Raw genomic sequence first — 15,066 nt, 5'->3', positions numbered from 1 at the left:
TTCAAGGAATCACTGAAGTAAATCCAGCCGCAAAAGACAATAGAAACTCAATTTAAGATGAAATCAATAACTTTTACAGGAGGTTTAATGTCATACAAGGCCTCAAGGTCAGCCTCACAATTATGTCAATTTATCAACATAAATATCCTAATTCACACAAAAAAAGATTTGGCTTAATTGTGCAAATCAGAGTAATTTCTGTCAGCATTTGCAAAGAAATACAAATTACACATTAGTGTTTTTTGCAACATATTTTAAAATATTCCAGGGTGTAAGTTAAAGTTATATTTACTGGTTTTATTATTTTGTCATTTTTCGGGGTCAGGGGGATCACCAAAGTCATTAGGATTCATCCTCTGGGGACCATGAATGTACCAAATTTCATGCCAATGCCTCCAATAGTTACCAAATGTAATATTTCCACAAATATCTAAAACTGATGATATTGATCAATTTTCAATATTAATTAATTTGGGGGTGGATTTTTGATTATTGTCAAGCTGTATTTTTTTTCATCCTTTGCACTGACATCAAACGCTTCATGTATACATCACAGGTGTCGTGATGCCTTATAACGGTATGAACTATGACGGTAGAAGAGGAGGAACGCGTCACAGCACCTGCAGAGCCAACAATCAGGTCCCGGGCACGGGTGTGGTTAACGGATTCGGTGCTCACAATGGCTGGCCGGCCGCTGCCACCAATAGCACGCCGGCTGGCACGGTGAATGGTGCCGAACCACCGTGCGTGGTCAATGGCGACGTCAACCATTGGTACAAGGGCAAGAGCAAAAAGGCAGCTTCCCCATGGACACTCGGGAAACAGCGAGGCACCGCTTCAGCCGTCGCTGAGGCCTCGGCAGCTGGCGGGGTCCGCAGTGCGACCAGTCCCGGTGGAATCTCGGTGAAGGGGGACGCCGCTGCCTCACCCTGTAGTTCTGAACGAATCGCACCACAAATCATCCTGTCGGCAACGGCCAAGAACCAGAGGAGGAGGGAGAGATTCAAACTTAGGAAGAGGTACACCACCTACCTTTCTGAATAAATCGTCCAGGCATGGTGGCTCACACCTGTCAGTCGAATCTCCCCCATATGACTTGAACGAGGACGTTAGTTGAAGAAAGGCTGCTGTAGACAATTGGATCGGTTACAATGGAGATGTATCTGTTCCGTCAGACGGGTGACGTACAAATGTGACCACAAACAGCGATGCGAAAAATGCAACCTCACCGTTTTTTGGGGTTGATTTCTACTTACTTAAAGGGACGGTTCACCCCAAAATTAGAAATACACATTTTTCCTTGTACCTTTTTATCGATCTAGATTGTTTCGGTGTGTGAGTTGCTTAGTTTTGGAGATATCGTCTGTAGAGATGTCTGCTTTCTCTCCAATATAGTGAAACGGCTCACAACAAGGTCTGTGGATTATCTTGAGTTGAGCTTTTCAAATGTATTGTTTTGCCGCTTTAAGCGCCATATAGTTGCACTTTATTTGAGAGACGGCAGACATATCTGCGACCGATATCTACTTTCCCTTGTTGTCTCTTCTAGAAACACGCCGGTCTTCTGTCTAGAGAAGCCTCCACTCCCACCGTTGCCACCGCAAGACGAGGAGGACTGGGAAAAGGAGACCACGGAGGTCACTCTGACTGACTGGGAAAAGAACTGTTACGGCGTCGAACCCTACGGTAAAGAAAAAACATCTAAATATTACAATTCCTGCCTCCACAGCACTGCATGTACACCATATGCTGATGTCACAAAATGCCTGTAATACATTTACTAGTTAGTATACACACACAATTGGAGTCACCTGTTCTATTGATGTCTTTCTTCTTTCCTTCAATAATGACTATGAGACAAAAACATAATTCGGGAACTAAAGGGAAACTAAGAAATGGATATAACCAATTTCACCTTGTGACGCTATTCCTACAGATGTTTGACTGGTATTCTGTGCCCTCCTCCAGGTCCACAAGATGTGATCCACTTTGCTTTGCGGGATTCGACGCTTCAGCAAATGGACACCGTCGACCTGCCGGTGACGGCCAATTACAGCCCGGCCGCGCACCACCAGCAACCCGTCCAGTGGCGCTGCTACAGCACCCCCACCGAGCAAGACCAGTTCGCGGACGCCGACGAGTAAGCCAGACGTATTGCCGTGTGATAGGTTTGGTAGAAATCGGTGTTCGCGTGCCCAAAGTAAAAAGAAGCCGAGGAGTTCCGCTGTGAATCTAGTTCGCCCGCGTCGGCATTGCGCAGATTTGGGGATCCTGCTTAGAATATTTGTTTGGTCAGGATCCGTCTTATTTTACCTTTTGAAACATTAGTGTTCTCTAACATTATGTTCTCTAAAGAGAACATTATGTTCTCTTTAGATTAGTATCTATGCAAAGATTCAAAATCAAATATTAATGCTATCGTAGGTTGTTTTTTTTTTAGCTTTTATTTTATGTTTTATATTCAGATTTTATATTGCAACATATTCATTTGTTAGGCTGTTGTGATCTTAAGGAATGATTTTAGATAAACTGCCATACTTTGCTGTTGTACCACTTCAGTGACTGTTGTTACTGAAGAGGCTCATGCATTTGCTGTTATTTACACGTCTTCATCATTTTCACTAGAATTCCAAGAACTGAAGTAATAGTTTTTTATGTACATGTTTTTCCTGTGTCTTAAAATGCCTGAAGTAGGAGCACTGTTTTCATAGTTGGTTATCAATTCTATTGTTTATCGAATTTGCACGTTCACCTTAAGTACATGAAGCGACAATTTTAATTTGGGGACAGCCAACGGACTGATTATTATTGACAACAACAAATCGTGATCTGATCTTCCAGACTTTCATTTCTCACAACTGCAATAAATCAAATTTCCCTTCTACCTTCTTTCTTTTTTTTTGTGGTCAAAGCGTGCATGTTTATAGTTTCCATCGCACTGCTTTTCATTTGGTGGCACATTTTAGAAGCGATGGCGGCTCTTGGCCACTAGATGGGAGAGCCGCTGTGAGATGAAGCTTCCTCTCAGTTATTCCACACACCTTTTTAGGAGTTCATTGGGTTCATTCCCAAGGACTTGGGGAGACGCAAGCACCCACTTGCACAGCTGTTTCATTCAGAATGCAGCTGAAGATGGCGTTGCAGAGAAACTGTTGCTAGACTGATTAATGTCATCTAATGGCGCTAAATCATTCATGTCCACAGACGCCATGTCAATAATAGATTGAAGTCATAATCTCCAGTCGTGAGCTCTGATGAGACTTTGTAGTTGGATTCTTAAAAAAGTAGAGCGCTGGGGTTTATTTTTATTTATTTATTTTCCCTTGAAAGTATACAGCATCAGATCGTTCACTATCAAAGAGATGAAGCAGCTTTTGATGTTCCCCAGACATCTATGCAAAGCTCATTGTTGATGTGAGGGGCCAATGAGGAGGAGGAGGAGGAGGAGGAGGAGTGGTGGTGGTGATGATGGGGGAAGATGATGTCGTACTTTTCTGGTGTTTGCCAACACTTCCGATGGGGATTGAATGGTCACTGAGCACTTAAACCCCGTTAGCCCATCCGCCCCCTGAGCAGGATGGTAGTTTACTAAATGGATGGAGGAACGACTGTCGGACTGTGAACGTCTTCGTCTATTGTGAAGCATTAGTTTCCAGGACGCTGACCGTCTCCTTCAATTCACCCCACCGATGATCATTCATCGGGCTCGACCCTAAAGTGAAAAAGATTCGCTCCGAAGCAGAATTCACATGTTTCATTTGTTTGATCTCAAGACGGTTTAATAAACATTAGTGAGCACCAAGAACTCTCTCTCTCAAACCCAAAGCCTCTGTGAAGGCAAGTGTTACACCGATGCAAGCATGTGACCGAAATGCTTTTCACTCACAAAAAATAATTTAAAAAATGCTTGTTTTCTAATAAAAAAATCCCCTCAATACGAGGATTCTGTTCACAAAACCCATCTGTTATTCATCGTCATTGCAGCGGCTCACATTTAGCTTTTTTTTTGTGAGAGGCTGCTTCGCATTCACAAATCTCAACTAAACTGGCATCATTTAAACAAACAAACAAAGAAAAAGAAAGTGATTTGTCTTTAGAGTGGATTTCCTCTGGAATTGCTGCAGTAACTCTTGCATTAAGATGTTGTGGGGGGGGGATCAGATCAGATTTGCATCGTTAAGAGCTAGCGTGTTGTAATCCTGATGAGTGATTAATGCCCCGATACGTCTCAATGGACCCATTTCTCCACATCCTGCTTTCCCTCCCACGTCCACACTGTGTTACTGTGGGTCAAGTTCAGCTCTCTGCTTGTACATTAGTACATTATTATTGCTAATACACTGACCACCCACAGTGTTTTATTGTATTGATTGCCAGATAGACTTTGGTGATGAGTCCCCCCCCCCCCTCCCGCTGAGATGACTTTGGGAAATCAGCTCCAGGCCCTTTTTCATTTTTCTTTTTAGTGCCACATTCTCAGATGTGACTCACCACCAGCAGCACCAGTTATTTCCTCTGGTTCCAGCGTGGCCAGTCAGCGTCTTCATTGATCTGCCAACATAATGGTTTGTTAGCCTGGCCCAGGAAGACACCCAGGACGATGAGAGAAGAAGAAGGAGCGGATGGACGTTTGTCACCGTTCTTTCTAAACCCGCAGTCCTAAACCGCTAATCCTTCCTGCGCTTCCATGTGGAGGCTGAAGCCGAACGCCCGGCCTCGTTGTACATATGGTGACTGCAGGTCAACTCTCATGGACCAGAACCAACAGTGTAGTATTGTCTGACGTCCAAATAGTATTAGAAACACATCAGCGGGCCACACACACCCGTGCAGTCTGACTAAATCGCCATCCTGCCACCATTAACAGTCACCAGAGAACCAGATGAATGTCTATCCGCTTAAAATAGTCCCCAACAAATCTCCTGTTTGAGTAGCCTTTGCTGAAAACTACAGTGCCCGGCTGTGTTCTGATTATTTTCATGCCTCCAGCGACAGCCGTAGCCGGAGGTATTGTGTTTTTGTTTTTGTCCGTCCGGTCCATTTATGTGAGCGCGATATCTCAGAAATGCCTGAAGGAAATTTCTACAAATTTGGAACAAACGTCCACTTTGACTCAAAGTGGAACTGGTTAGAATTTGGTGATCACCGTGAACTCACAAAAACACGTTTTTGTCCACAGCGTGAGAATTGAAACGCTTATGACAATTTCACATGTCTAATGGGGTAAAATGAAGAAGTGATGACATGAAACTGCAACTTGACTGAGGTGGTAATTAAAGTTGTAGAAATGAATCTTTAAGCCCCGTTTTATAATATATATTAATAATATATATATTCATTTGGAAGCAATGGTCATTTGGGCAGAGTGCCACAGTCGGGGAACCAGAAGGTATTGCGAGACGTACTCACACATTGCTGGTTTTGGTCTTTTTCTGGGATTTGCTGACAAAAAAAGCCCACATAGAAAATCAATAATAGACATTGTTGAATATTGACAGATATTCTGTGACAGCAATTCAAACAAGTTATCAGGTTTGAGCTCGGGGAATCCCAAACTTGTGTATGGGTACGAAGAAACGGAACCAAAATGTAACCAAATACTCTACTCATGGTATTTAATAATATTATGTCCTCCTAATCCAAAGGGCTTTATAGATGCCGGATGCAATTAGGTCACCAAATCCTCTGTTCCTTCACATTCTTCCAAACAAACAACCAGTAATGTGTTGTGTCCGTTGGATCCTGCCCCCCTTCCGCCTCTTTTTAATGACCCCCTGCAGAGCTTGACTGCACATCCAGTTCAGACGAGTTCAGTCGAGCGCTAAGCTCCGTTTCTCCTCTGTGACTCACCTCCAGTCACGTTTTTTTTTTTTAATCCCATGCCTTCTCACGATTGATCTTGTAACAGTACGTTGGCAAGTACAGGAAGATGCCTGCGGTTAGCTAACCAAGGCCAGAGCTAACCAGTACGAAAACATCAATAACTTGGCTGTTTTTGGGGCTCTGGGATTCTGGTAAACTGGAACAATTATCTGCAGTCCACTAGTGAAAATTGGTAAGAGATGGAAACTACGAGGGCCTTTTGGAAAATTTGCCTCAGTCGGCCTAGATCCGTGCCAGCGCGTATTTCATTTGGCGGCGTTAAATTTAATGACTCCCTGGCACTTGAAAGCTTTCTGGAAATGGTGGATAGTATTTCATGGCTTGTTTGTCGGCTGTGAGGATGTGAACACATTTGATTTCCATAAAACCAATTGTATCGCACCAGAAGAAGAAGAGGGTTCGCGGTTTCCTGTCATTGTGTCTTTGACCCAGTGGGAAGACGGCCAGGTTGTAGGGATCTGGGGGACAGATCATCCCAAAAAGAAAAGAAAAGCACATCGCCTGTGGAAATAGCTGGCAGCCGTGCCTGTGAAGGTTCCAGCAGCCTGGTGACACAAGCACACCGTTTCTTAACTTTGTGATGAAACCCCCCCCCCCCCCCAAAAGAATAAAGTGCTGCAATGCTTCTGACTTTTCTTCCAAGTAGGTTATTTTACTCACCGTATCATCTGCAGCTGTTGATCCAGTTTATTAGTACTTATCATTCAGATCTAGGTGCACTGTAATTAAGTCTTAAGTCGTATTTACTGTTTCTGGGTGGATTGCTGCGAGAGAAGCCGTTGCCACATCTGTCGAGCAGAGGAAGGGCAACGGATTTTTTGCTGAGTCAGAGTGATTTGAATCAGAGGGCGTTGGGCCTGGAGTGAAATCTTCACCATATGGTGAAACTGGAGCGCCGCACCAGCGCTGAAAGCCTGGATCTAGTCAGTTCACTTCCTGAGCGTCGCTGTAATACGGCTCTATGTGACATTCTTGTTGTAACACGGTGGTTTCTATTAGGGCACAGTTCAGGAAATACATATGTTTGAGCGTATTTCCTCCTGACTTCAATTACTGCGGCATATTTCAAGCTTTAGGGAATGACGGTCCAGTTTGTGGAAACTTAGGAATGTGTGAAATATTATGAGGTCGGATGGAGAAGATTGTGCCATCCTTAAATGTTTTACGACGCATTACCACAGACATTTCCACAGGGAATTAAAGAGGGAAATGCCAGGATCGTTTTCTCCTTTTTACAAAGGAAGTAGGTTTGATTTCTACAACCTGAGATTAGTTTTGCTGTTATTTAGACTCGTTCATGTTCTCGTCATGGCCTTCCTTTTAACATAACAGTAATATTTTCATTTTAAATAGACTGCACTTACTCCTAGAGGTCTTAGTATAGGAGGCCACTGTGTCAGCTCATAGTCCATTAAGTCTACACTTTGTATTGCTTAAAGAATTAAGAAATATATTTTGATTTGAGATTGATTTGTTGCTTTAATAGTCAGTCACCTTACACCAAACCTATCCAGTAGGGCTGAAACTAAGTCATTATTCTTATTCTAAATTAATCTGACAGGGATTTTCTTCTATAATCCACTTGTTATGGCCTATAATATGTCTATAAATACTGAAAAGTTACCATTTGAGTTCCCCTATACCCAAATTGACATTGAAACCAACAGTCCAAAACCCCAAGATGTTCATTTTGCTCCGAGAAAACCAGCAAATATTCATATTTATGAACTTTCTTCTGGTTTATGCTCTAACACTTAACATATGTGGAGTCGTGACCTTAACGCTTACACCATTCCTCTAACGTCCTCACACTAAGCCTTACTTCAGGTTTCAGAAGGAGGAGGTGGCGTCTTTTTGATCGTCGGTAATTAAAGGGTTATCCATCTCCATGCGGGGCATCATTCGGCGCTCGCAGTACCGCGCCAGGCCCAGACGGAGGCGGTGTTCGTCAGCCGTGCAGCTCTCTGACCCTCTGGCCTGTTGGGATGCTGGGCTCGTAGCTCTGGGCTGGCTGCCATGCACCGGCCTGTGACGACCTGCTCGTCTGGCTGCTCTGCCTACCTGTCTGCCTCCTACTTGCCTCCCTATATATCCGCCTCCCTACCTGTTTGCTGGTCTCTTACTGACAACCTGTCTGTCTGTCTTGTCAAACTACTCGCTTGGGTGTCTCGGTGCTGCCTCTCTGGACGTCTCCCGTCCGGTAGCTTTTTATGTATATATATTTATTTTTTCGTGTCGGTCTTGCTGCAGTAGCTGCCGAGCTGTCGGTCTCTCCCCCTCCTCCGGTCCTCTTTTGTCATCCTGTCTGGCTGTCTGGCTTCCCAGCTGGAAGGGATGTCTGGATAGGTGCTGGATAACAAGGACCCCGCAGACCCACCACGCAAATACAAGAACAGAGGCGAGAGAGGGAGTGGGAGGGAGGGTGAGAGAAAGGAGGGAGGAGGAGGAGGAGGCGGCGGCTGTGACAGATGAAAGGAGAGATAAATGGAGGAGAAAAAAAAAGAAAGGAGGAGAGGAATAGGGAGGGAGCGTGTACAGTGAGAGAGAAAAGGGTGAGAGGCAGGGACGGAACGAACACAAGTGAATGGATGTGGAGAGGGAGACGACGGAAGGGAGGATGAAGCAGATGGATAGGCTGGGAGAGCGGAGTGAGAGAAAGACGTAGTTACACTCCGCTGCTGTTCCTTTTTTCATCGAAATAACATGCAGACGCACTGTTAGTCTGAGGAGCAGAACCGTGACTCTACGGGGACTTAATATGCATAAAAACACTCGATCTCTCTCACACCTTCTCATGTCCACACACACACACACACACACACACACACACACACACACACACACAGGCAGCATGTAGTGTCAGACTGCTGGGGTCTCTCTGCACACAGACGTTTGTGATGAGACCTGCATGTGAATTACAGACGAGACCCGTCTAGTGTGAAGTGCTGCAGTCGGAGTTACAGATTTACAACTCATCTGTATGAAACGTAGCTCATCAGGCAACCTGAGCCTGTCGTGTCTCTTTCTGCACACTATTCAAAATGAGTATTTGGAGCCTCAATGGGCATGAAATGAAGCTATATGCGTTGGAGTCAAGTATTGAGTTATGCAGGGCTGAAACAATTAGTCAAATGCATCAGTTGGTCATGCAACGTACAATTAATGGCAAACCGTTTTGATGATGATTACCATTGCAGTTTGAACAGTAACTATGAAAACCTACTGGTATCCGTTTCTGTGCATCCTTAAAAGCTTTTTTACTTGTTAGCAGCCGCCTTTATTTAAGACGCATAAAAGCTTTTTAAATTCCACCAGAGGATTGTCTCCTGACGTGCGTTACATCTTAGAACACGACGTTAGAACCCCATGCTGACTCATCTCTGCGTGATACAGCTAACAGACTTTTCACTACACGGTATAACGGACTCAGAAGAAGCGAAAGCAGGTGGTATTCGTCATTAAAAAATGTCCAACTCACATATTTAGCTAAACTCCCTCTGCCTTTTAGCCACAGTGGACTGATTGCTCATCGCATAAAAGCTATCTGCTGAGCTTGTCATTTTATGTGTGTGCGTACGAAAGAGCTGGAAAGAGCTGGGGGGGGGGGGGGGGGGGGGGGGGGGGGGGGTATATATATCAGCCTCTCTGTGTGTGTCTTTGATCAGCAGGGCTGAACCCAGAATCCTCATTCTCCACATTGCTCCGTGGAGCGATAAGAGTGGATGCTCGCTAGCTTACACCTCCCACGCCGGTCTCTACAGTACACAAACACGCGCGCTCGCACCGTGCACGCCACACTTCACCCAGGAATCTGCCCTTTTAAAGATGAATTACATTCACTTTCCTGTCTGCCTGCCTCTCCCTTTATCTCACACACACACACACACACACACACACACACACACACACACACACACACACACTCTACGACCTGAACATGGGAATACATGACCAAGTCCAAGGGTCCTCAGCTCTCCTGCCATCCATTCAGAAAAACCCAACCCTTTTTTTCCGCCCCTCCCTAATCCCTCGTCTGTCCTGGCCCACTTGTTGTCTTTCCTCCTCCTTTTATTTTTTTTGTAGCTGTGGTCAGCGGAGCCGTCTTTGCAGCTGTATCTAACTAACTTCCCGTAGGGGAAGGCCCGTCGGACAGCACACAACAAAGGAATGTGACCTGACTGTCACAGCTGATGGAGATATCTGCGTCTTGCACTGCGTGTTCATTTGCAGCCTAGCAGTAGCTGCTGTTCAGCTGTTTCCTCCATTATTACAGTAATTGTTTTGCGGTCTGAGTTTGTACTATTACAGGTGTAGCGGCTCTCGGTGATGCTCATATAAATTGATTATTTGGAGATGAGAAGCGGCACCTTTTCGTTAGGCAGCGACATGCAGATTCCCACATTGCGATATGTGTTTTGGCCATCTGCCGTGTTGGGATGCTGCCAGGTTTCAGTGGTGACACTTTCTCCAAAAGTACAGCTGTTCTGTCATTCTGTTGGCTCACAACATGTTTGATTTGACTCTTTTTAGGTGTCGGTTCTTTCAGGATGGCAAATTATTTTTTTTTAGGGCTGAAGCAAGTAATAGATTAATCAATTAGTTTGCAACTAATGGTCAAAAAAAATCTTTCCTGGTTTCAGCTTTTCAATTGAGAAATTGTCGGTTTCGTTACTGTTTTATGATAATTAGCTAATTATTATTATCAGATAATTATTTGTATGATAATTATACTTTGGAGTTTGACAGTTGTTTTACACAAAACAAGCAATTTGAATATATCAAAGTTGGAATGGTCATTTTCACTATTTTCTGATCAGAGCTAAAACAATTAATCAAACAGAAAATGAATCTGTAAAACCATAACTTGAGTTCCTGCTTCCCTGTTTCATGTCTTACTATCTAGTGTGTATAGTATCTTTGGATTTGTCTGACATTTTCATGGACATATTTAACTATTTGCAAAGATTTTATAGACTAATTGATTATTAAAAAAATAACTATAATTGAACGATATTGAAAGTAATTGTTGGTTACAGACCTGTTTCTGATGTACTGATGTACTGATTACTCAGGAACATAATTTACATATTAATCCAATTCAAAATAATTGTTAGTTGTAGTTTACAGGATTTCCCGAATGGTGTCCTCACATGATGCGTAACATACTGTACATCTCACTCACTCTATTTCACTTTGGCACTGAATAAATAACTTCTCACATCCCCGTTGCATATAAAGACGGAGAGGATCCCCCACATGCTAATTTACCTGGGCACGTTTTGTCACGATCCTCGTCAAAGACCTCCCTTAACGCGACGCATTGACGTTAAACAGAGCTCTCTGCTGTGGACATTTTGGCACAGGTCGGGGGGCAGAAAAGTGTGCATCTGGTGGAACAGCACCTCTGTGCTCCTGGCACTGTAACCTGGCACCGGCAGCAGAGAGAGAGAGAGAGAGAGAGAGAGAGAGAGAGAGAGAGAGAGAGAGAGAGAGAGAGAGAGAGAGAGAGATGGCAGCAGGATGGCAGCTTAGCAGGCAGACAAACATGGGGGGGGGGGGGGGGGGGAGCGGGCACACCGTATCCAGGACGAGCAAGGTCACCGGCGCAGGTTGATTGAGTGCTCGTAGGCGTGGGTGACCTCCTTCGCTTCCCCTCAGCGGCGACAGAGAGAGCGGAGGGGAGGATGGAGTAAAGAGCTTGTGTCGCTGCCGTCTGTCCCACTTTACTCCCTCTCTCCTCTTTCTCTTTCTTTCCTTCTCCATCTCCGTCCCCGTGGTCACACTCGCAGACACGTTCTCCGTTCCCATACGCTCCCAAACACACTAATCGGCGTGGTGAAACTCCCTCTGCTTCTATTTTCTACATTTCCTCACCCAGTGTACATGTTGAGTGTACTTTGGTGTGCCTGCACACCACCTTGCGAACGCCTTGGACCTTGACCGTGCTCATTACATAGCATCAAAGCAACGCCCTATAATTTCGAGCCTATGTTAAGTTTATCTGCGACTTTCTCTTTGCCTCAGCCCCCCTTATTCATCTCAGCCAGCTCCTTTTGGCCAGGTCGTATTATATTGTGCATTAACGCTGCTGCCATGGTTGCCGCGCGGCACTGATCACACTTAATCACTGTGACAGACTAGCAGGTTGGTGAGTCAGCGGGCGTGCACGTCCATGTGTGTCAACCACTGAAATGTATCAGGCAGGCTCAAAACCTGGCCGTCATGTGCAAATGTAGAAAGCACAGCAGGGACCGGTCTGTGGAGGGCAGAGAGTAAAAAGGGGGCAGGGAGGTGAGGATTTAAAGGAACAGTTTAGCATTTTGGGGACATAAGCATGTTTCATTTTCTTTCCAAAAGAAGAAGATTGACACCGCTGCCACTGTCTGTACGCTAAATATCAAGCTGCTGCAGCCAGTTAGCTTAGCTTAGCACAAAGGCTGGAAATTGGCTAGTTCCACAGTGGTGAGATTGGCAAGCACTCGTCGCCTCGACTGTGTGCTCATGAGAGAAGTTTGCCTTCAGGGCTTTCTGCGAGAACATAATCTTTTCTTAAAACTAACCAAGTAGGCTATTTGCCTAAACCTAAGGAGATTTCTGTCAGATGCAAACGTCTCCCATGCGCGCTGAAGTTCTGTAAGCAGTGTGGCATGAAAGTGGAATTAACAAGCTAACTAGCTAACTAGCTAAATGAGTCAAATTAAACCGCTTCATCCACACACTCCTGTCTCAGCGTAGGAAGGCACACTAGAAGAGTGACAACTTTGTTCTGCTCATTAGTAAGCTAGCTAGCGAACTAGCCAGACGCTAAATAATTGAAAATTAACAACTTTATCGACACCAAAGGCTGTTGTCGGTGGTCTTTCGCCCATATACAGTCACCTCCTCTCACAAATCTCCCTCCGGTCTCCCTACCCTCGGGCCTCGGAACAAGCATTTAAACTCCCACACTCGACACTCCTAGTTGGCCTCCATTGCTGGCAAGAGTTAGCTTAGCGTGTTTTAATCTTTCCTCGTGCACTGTAAAATCAGTTGTAAATCGCACAGGGATCCATCGTCTGCTGGATTTGAGGAGCGTCTCTCGCTCCCTCTCCCCTCTTCACACGTCCACGAACGCCCACCTCCTGGCTTGGTCTTTAGGGTCACGACAGGGATGCATGCTTTGTCTGGAATCTAGCCTTCCGGATGTTTCTAACAGGTGCCCTGAGACACCCCTGTATCTATGTCCGCTGAGAAATGTGGCCTGGAAGAAGTGTGTGTGTGTGTGTGTGTTTGACTGCGTGTTGGCAGTAACGCCTGCATCCTCTGGGGGGTCGTCAGGGGCACTCACTGAAAACGGATCTTCGTGGGCATCAGCAGATCCTCTGGCTGGAGCACATGCTCTGTACCGATCTAGTATTTTCTCTGACACACACACACACACACACACACACAGGCACATGAACTGCCACTCATGTATTCACACATGCTTATCTGTTGACCAGAGGTCTCAATCTCTCCCTGCGCACTCTTTGTCTCACAGTCGCTCTCTCTCGCTGCCCCTCTCCCTGACAGCGGGGCCTCCTGCTTGCTTTACAGTTTCCAGGAAGCGGGTTAAACCAGTCTTGAGTTTCCCTCCCCTCCATTCCAAGCTTCCAGGTGGAGAAAATAGACTCTGCTGTCGCCCTTGTCCAAATCTGTCACCCCGTTTGGAGTGGCAAACAAACGGTGGAGCTGTCCGACGGGTCCAGGGGGACGTGGGAAAACCTGCGGGCTGTTTGAACAAAGCCAAAGAAGAGAAATGAAGGATTGTGCTTTCGAAGCGGCTGCGTTTCACCCACTTCCTGCCGTGTCATTCATTTGTCATTTCTTCCACCTTCTACCTATTCCCAGACACACAGGGCAATAAGTGTGCCGCCACGTCTCCGTCGTACGTCACAACCTGCTGTTATTCATCACTCTGAGCCACACGAGTAGCCTCTTACGCTCTCAGCTGGTACGAAGATGCCACGCTGGAGGAAGTTTCTTCCCTCAGGGTTGTCTACGTAATGATATGCTGCTACAATCGATATAACCTCTCATTAAGATGCAAGGATTCCTAGAAGGTGAGCAATGTTCAGTCCCTTCCTAGAACCCATCGTCGGTCATGCGACAGCATTGTCTGTTTCCTCTTCCAAGTAGCACCTACTGCTGCCGGGTCCCGCCTCTAGCAGTAAGCTGGGAGGCTGCCAGCGTTTACAGGCAGCACTTAAATTACATATATTGTGGCCACAAAGTATGCAGTTTAATGGGACATGTGTCACATTATGACCACAAAGTCCTTTTTTTTACAGGTGCCATTTGTTTACCTAGAGCTAAAAAAAATCTCCCCTCACTGTAACAAAATGATGACCTGTCATTAGAGACACATTTAATATGTGATAACTTATTTTCGCTCAAATGTTTCAGGGAACATTGCACACCGCTCCTTCTCATCGATTTATTTTTTTCAGGATTGTATTGGAAGTTTTTTTTGGTCAGGCTGCCAGGCAAAGGAAACAACAGATTCTACGAAAGTAAACTTCTCACACAACAGCTTTCTTCCATTTTGGCCGGTCCCTGTGAGACGTTTTTTGGCAGGTCTGCCTCGTGTGTGTGTGTGTGTGTGTGTGTGTGTGTGTGTGTGTGTGTGTGTGTGTGTGTGTGTGTGTGTGTGTGTGTGTGTGTGTGTGTGTGTGTGTGTGTGTGTGTGTGTGTGTGTGTGTGTGTGTGTGGTGGTTGTTTGCCGAGTTTCAGGAAGGCTCACTTTGCCAGCGGGCCTGAAACAATAGAGCACGGTTTTCTCAGCTTGTTGCTGCTCAGTGTAGGCCTTCGCCTGCAAAGAGCGGGAGGGGAACTCCAGACTTGCCACCTCCTGCTTCTCCTCCTCCCCCTTCTTCTTCTCCTCCTCCTCCTCTTCCCCTCCCCTCTCTGATGACTCAGAGAAATGTGCTTGGCTCAGCTCCTGCTGCCAAATCGCAAACCGAGGTCTGATGAAAATGGGGTGAAACTCGCAGAAGATTCCTTTATAAGAATTTGGCCGGTTTGAGGCTTTAAGCTATTTCAGATGTACCGGGTTCAATAAGTGCAATAAAAGAGAGAGATTTGTGGAAGACAGGCCGAATGGTTCATATCGCTGAACTGCATACATGTGTATGTGCTTGAGCTGTCGTGCTGGACTCGTTTGAA

The 15,066-nt window shown here is 45.5% G+C and overlaps 1 protein-coding gene across 1 annotated transcript; it reads left to right on the top strand.

Annotated features, from left to right (window-relative positions):
• Positions 1 to 564: 564 nt before the first annotated feature.
• LOC306696596 (uncharacterized protein) lies at positions 565 to 2,226 on the top strand (the record flags this gene model as incomplete). Its single annotated transcript, XM_079160251.1, has 3 exons — positions 565 to 1,019; positions 1,550 to 1,686; positions 1,969 to 2,226. The coding sequence occupies 3 exons, from the start codon at positions 565 to 567 to the stop codon at positions 2,142 to 2,144; spliced, it is 768 nt and encodes a 255-aa protein (XP_079016377.1). The 3' UTR covers positions 2,145 to 2,226.
• Positions 2,227 to 15,066: the final 12,840 nt, after the last annotated feature.

Source organism: Pholis gunnellus, assembly GCF_910591455.1.
Source record: "Pholis gunnellus genome assembly, chromosome: 5".
Lineage (NCBI taxonomy): Eukaryota > Metazoa > Chordata > Actinopteri > Perciformes > Pholidae > Pholis > Pholis gunnellus.
This window is presented reverse-complemented; position numbering and strand designations above follow the sequence as displayed.